This window comes from Pteropus alecto, unplaced genomic scaffold, assembly GCF_000325575.1.
Source record: "Pteropus alecto unplaced genomic scaffold, ASM32557v1 scaffold92, whole genome shotgun sequence".
Taxonomy (NCBI): Eukaryota; Metazoa; Chordata; class Mammalia; order Chiroptera; family Pteropodidae; genus Pteropus; species Pteropus alecto.
Genome location: NW_006432447.1, coordinates 8,750,326 through 8,756,440, shown reverse-complemented (window position 1 = coordinate 8,756,440; position 6,115 = coordinate 8,750,326). Strand labels below are relative to the sequence as shown.

Below are 6,115 nucleotides of genomic sequence, written 5' to 3'. Positions count from 1 at the left end.
GAGCCACATAGAACACACCTCGAAGTTTTGCCACCTTTATTCCCTGCACTTCTAGCCCACTGTGGGCATGGGTAGGGCAGGCTCCAGAAGCTTGAGAAAGCCCTCAGGCAAAGAGATTCAGGTTCTGCAGGTGGAAGTTGGGCAGGTGAACACTGAACAGGTAAGAGCAGAAGTTACAGGGCTAGAATCCTGATGACAGCAACTGACTGATAAATTGATATATATGTGTGTATGAAAGTATGCATTCCTGAGAGAAACGCAGTGGAGGTTTAGGTTTCTATGTGATGCAATGAAAGCCCTATGCGCTCCTGTGGTATGTGGAAGTGTTTGGGTACATGTCTTGATATCAACTCGATAAAGATAGGAACTAGATAAAGATATGGTACCCATAATAAAAATTTGGAGAAATCAAATCATCTTTCCAAAGCATTAAATGTGTAATTAATGTCACCAAGCCATTGAAATGTAGAGTTGGAAAGAATACCACTACTAATAGCAGATATTTTGGAAATGCTATATGCTAGGCACCTTGGCAATTGTATATCATGAACCATTTCATAAAATCTTCAGAAAAATTTTTAAATTCATACAATTATCATCTTCATTTTTTTTTTAGATGAGAAAATTGAAGCACAGAAGATTAAGTCACTTGTCCAAGGCTACACAGCTAAAGGAAATCAGAAATATTCTCATCTAACCTCTCCATTTTATTGATGGAGAAACTGCACCACACTGTGGGAGTGTCTTGTCCAAGGTCACAGCAATTGCTCTGGGTTAGGCTAGTACTAGAAGCTAGATACTCAAATCCCACCTTGCTCTCTTCTCACCGCACTTAATCATATGTTGATATCTTGCCTCCAGTGGTTCAGGTTTAGCTGAGTGTATCATGAGAAAAATGTCGGTGGAAATACAATGAATGGTTTAGTACATACCTGCTTCCCTTCCATTGCTCCCCTCATCTCCTTGAATGTCGAGGTGAATTCTCCAATGAAGTCATGTTTGCCATTGGAGTCCCAGTCCCATACTATGCACTATAAGAGAAAATATATATATATTTGTTTTCAATTAAGAATGCATCCACGGCGGCAGCACAAACATTATGAGAAAGAGCCGATGAAACATGCTTGGTCTGGAACAAAAGCCCAGCAGTCTAGGATTGTGGCATGTGGAATGTAATATTCCTTTGGTTTCTACAGCCTTTACTTGGCCTTTTTGCCACCATCTGCAAGCAACCAGTGATGCAGCAGTGACTAACGATTTGAATATTTTTCAGATAAGGCCAGTAATACCAAAAGGGAGATAAGTGACTTACCACAGAGACCATCAAGTGAATGAAAACCTAGAATTTGAAGGCAAGTGTCCTGACTCCAACTCCAGTGCTCTTTTCCTCATAGTAGATAGTATCCCTGCTTTATGGCTAAAATCAGATGCCTGAGTCCATGTCTGTAGCTTCTACAATGACAGCTTATGTATAATGATTTGAATGGGATTGTGTGAATCACATTTTCTTTTTCAATTTTTTTCTGAAGTCAAAAGAGTGATGCTAACAAAAATGAGTAAGAAGGCAAAAAAGTGAAATCTTTAACTATATCCACATTTAAAATGGATGGAAGATGGTAACAGGTAAGTCACACTAGCACTTATCAGGTATCCATAACACATAAGATATTTACTTCTAACAAGGAGGCTCCCTCTAACAGTATTAAGGCTAAATTCTGGGCTCCCAGGCAGCACTTTGTAGAGTGACTTAGATTAAATCAACAGCCATCCCTCTGCTTGGTCACATGTCCTTAGGTGAAAAGCAAGTTTTTTCTAGGGTGGAGGCTGGACTAGGGTTTCAAGTACTTTAGATACTACTTTTACATCTTAAACCAGTGATTTGCAGCAAGGAAGTCCCAGACATCAAATAAGATCAAGGCGGCAAAGGAGACCTTTTATTCAGATGTTTTCCTTGGAATATTGGGGTTCAAAGAGGCAGTCTAGTCTTCCCTCAGGATGCATGCCCCATTGGCCAGCCCTGCCTGGAAAACCTGACTTATAAATCTTTTCTCTGATCCTGTAGGATACCTCACAGACCTAAAATGAAATCTCCAAAATGAAACACAATTTTCCCCCTAAATTTATTCCTGTTCATTTATTTTCTATCCCAGTGAATTGTACCAACACTCATCCGGTTGCCACGAAGAGAAGAGAAAACTGGGCATCGTTCCTGATGTTCCTCTCTCTCTTCACTCTTCCACACCAACTGCTGTCCATTCTGTTTTCTAAATGTGGCTTGACTCCAGTACTTCTCTCCATTTCCCCTGCCTCTTCTCGCCTGCATCACTACAACAGCCTCCTCGTTGGTCTCCATGCCCCCTTGTACTCCCCAATCATCTACTATTCGTGCTCATTTCCGGTTTAAAATCAAAATGTATATAGATTAATGGGTCAGCCAAGGTCTTCCATGATCTTATCCCTAAAATTCTGAAATTTACCTTTTATATATTCATGTTTACTGTATTTTAAAGTTTCTCTAATATAAGGTTGGTTAGAATCAAAAGCATTTGCTAAGATTTTTTTTTTTGAGGCATTCTAAAGAGAAACTAATTTCTCAGCTTTTGCTTACTCTTTAAATGTGGAGTCTTTGGTAGATTATTTCGCTCATAAAATGTATTAATAAGGTCTTTAGTTATGAAACGGAGTGAATTAGAATCAATCAGAATGGAAGAGGTTAAAACAGAGGGAGCTAAATTGCTCTGCTGAATAAAATAATGGTGAAGCTGAGCTTTCTCTTTGTAATAAGAGATAGAAAAGTGGGGCTCAAGGACATGGGCTAAGAAACAATCAGGGCAGGATTCATCGGAGGGCTGAAGATGGGCCTAGCATTGTAGTGGGAGAAGGTAAGAGATAGGCAAGGAAATTTGGAAACTGTGATGTCTAATTTTCAAGCTCAAGTTATTTACATATTTCTCTCCTCCATGCCCCTCTTTACTTCCCCTCTGTCATCATCCTTGAGACTCCAGGAAACCTGCTATTGATAACAGCAGTATGCTGGTGGTGACTTGGAGAATAAAGGAGAGGGGCTGTGTCCATGTTTTGGGACAAGCAGACCAGAGAGCAGTGTGAGATGGCCCACACAGTGATTGAGAATTGGGTGGGAGCAGGACTGTGGAGGGAGAGCTTAATGGATGAATCTTAGGAGTGGGACTTCACAGACATATTGGGGAGGGTGGCCAGCTTTTGCAGTTACATGGACTTAGAATTCAAGATATCTTATTTAGATTTTAAAAGAAAGTTAGACCCCAGAAAATTGGAGAATAACAACTAAAATTCAGTTAAAATCATTACTCAATTTACACTAACTTTTTGGTCATGATATGTTCACGCAATTGGTAGATGCTAAAAGTAAACTACTGGTAGTAGGTGTTTTGTCAAACTGAGTCCCTAAATGAGGGAAAGGCACAGCAGAGTCCCCAGGAGACTCATGAAGGGCATGTGTGTGGACAAGAAACAAACCGCTGTCATTTTCAGCCACTGAGATTACTAGAGCATAATCTGCTCTAAGAACTATTTAAGACATTGTCATAGGAAAATATATTTCAATTTACTTTGACTCCAGAAGGGGGAAAAACATAATTTTTAGAAGAAGTAATAAAGGCATAACAAAGAAAGCATTTACCAATAGTTATACCTGTCCAAAACCAAAATAATCTGTTTTATTGATGGAAATGTTCAAACGGAAACTTTAAGAGTACATGCAAAATCTAGTTTTTTTTTAAAAAAAAAAGAATGTTAAAGATGATTCAGTGGGGTGTTTGTTGAACTGTTTTCTACCTTTGAGATGCTAAGGTTAGTTGTAGTTGCATAGGATGCTAAATAAAGTCAATGAAAGGCTTTTTAGCTCATTCTAGCTGAAATGCCAAGTAATACAAAGTAGCTTTGGTAGGAGTGATGAGAACCCCTTTGAATTCACGTAGGATGACGTTTATCTCATTTATTCTAATGGACAGTGGAAACAGTCAATGATTCAGTCATTTGGAAAAACAGCTCAGAATGTGCATTGTGAACCTCACATTGCGGAACACTGTCAATGGATCTGCAGTTAACTTACAGCCAGGTTTGCCAGTCTCACCTTATTGATTCTGATTCTCACTCATTTATTACCTGGAGCAAAAAATATAAGAAAGCTTGCTGGGCCTGGACATAGAAAAAGTGAAGTGGTCCCTGAGACCCTACTTTAAGGCTCATAAGTTTGCCTGGTAGTAAATACAGGCATGGATGCCTGAGTCTGAACGCATACTCGCATACTCACTCTTCTACCTTTGGGGAGGAGCAAATAAAAAGGCTAAGGGCAGAAGCAAACAAAAGGAAGGAAGTGGAAGCAGCCTTTTTAACACTCCCCTGTGTTGAGAAAGAGGGTAGGAGTCCCTTCCTTTAGGAGAAGGGGTGTAGATTTTCCTGCCTCCCTAGCCACGGTAGAATATAGACAAAGCAAGTACATATAGACAAAAGAAGTACATATTACTCTGGTTTGTCACAAAATTTTAAGCAAAATTACTTATACTTCTTTGCCCTCTCTTAAATTTCATGCTTTAGTTACTGTCCCACCTTCCACCTGCCAAACACAACATTTAAGATATTCGAAATGTGCCCTCTCTCTGGGGCAGAAAGGGAGTGATCACTGAACTTCCCCAGGCTGGAAGATGAGTCAGGCTCGAAAAGGTTCCAGTCATGGCCTTCTGGGGGCAGGCACTGCCACTTATGCAGGCCCTGCTTCTTCAATCAGCTGGCATTTCTCATCACGGCAGTTGCAGAATTCTGTTTTGACCTTTTTCAGAAGGGATCCCAAAGGAAGAAAGACACAGTGAGGCAGAAACATAAAAACCCTGTCTTTCCTTCTCTCACTGCCATGAAGCTGGCGGGTAACAGCTCTGATGTGGCTGACAGAGAAATACGTCTTGGTGGAAAGTAAACAGATCAACTGCCCTACAGAAGGATCGAGACAGAGGCAGGGGTCGTGGTGTGAATCAGTAAGGAAGCCTTGACAGATCTGTAAGAGAGTTCAGAAGCTCTAAACCATCCACAAGCCAGAAAGCCTTCTTGAGTTCTTACAGCTTACAGTGGAGTTGAGGTAGACAATCTTAAAATGCCTGAGCTCGACACATAGTCTAGTTGACACCCTCATTTTACAGAGCGGGAAATTGATGGCAGAGAAGTGAAGTGACTTCTGCAAGTTCACCCAGGGCAGGGCTAGGACTAAAATCCAGGTTTCCTGCCTCCCTAGTTTCACCACTACCACACAAACAGCAAATTATAATAATTAAAACATACATAGTGCTTACTATGCACCAGACCTACTATATACCGTTCTGATCACTTCATATATAGGAACTCACCTTATCTCCAGAACAATTTACCATTATGCTTATTATATAGATGAGGAAACCAGGGCACAGAGGGGTGAAGTAAGTTTCTCAAGAACCACCGCTAACACTAGGTATCTTTGAACTGAAAGAAGCTAAGCTACCTAGTTTGTCTTACTTGCGATCGTCTTTTATGAACCCAGGTCGATTGTGTTTATGGTCTTTAATCCTTTACAATAACTCTGAAATGACAATTTATTATTACCATTCACACATAACTGCCATTTTCAGGTGTCATTCACAGGCTTAGAGAGGTTAAGTGACTCAAATGGACACTAAGAAAGTGACAAATATGGATCTGAATCCGGGTATCTGGTGCCATAGTGGATACGTTTTCTGTTATGCTACCCAGCCTCTAAAGCAGGAATTCAGAATCAAGGTCCCCTTAGTCTGTTTTGTGTACGAGTCCAATTCTTTGATTGAAACTATAAACTACTGGAATCCTCCAAAGCTCAGTGAACACACCAAGCAACAGAGAGAAGCTGTTCACTATTCCCACAAAAAGAGGATACAAAAGCAGCAGTATATGCCTTGTCCCTGGGGTTCTCAGCTTTGCCTGCAAAATGCATGCTAGGTGCATAGTGAGAGATTGGGTTACTCCAATCTACACTTGTTTTATATTTGCATTGAACCTACTACAAGACAGGTGTGTTCAACTGCTATGCCAACTTATTGTTTATCAGCCTTTTGTGATGGCCAGTTTTATGTGT

The 6,115-nt window shown here is 40.4% G+C and overlaps 1 protein-coding gene across 3 annotated transcripts in view; it reads right to left on the bottom strand.

The window, feature by feature from the left end:
- Positions 1 to 6,115, bottom strand: part of CPNE4 (copine 4) — a 415,982-nt gene that overhangs the window by 42,720 nt on the left and 367,147 nt on the right. For all 3 annotated transcript variants that reach the window (XM_006907248.1, XM_006907247.1, XM_006907249.1), the window contains one exon: positions 933 to 1,031. In XM_006907248.1, the coding sequence (XP_006907310.1) occupies positions 933 to 1,031 (99 nt within the window). The remainder of the gene's footprint in view (positions 1 to 932; positions 1,032 to 6,115) is intronic.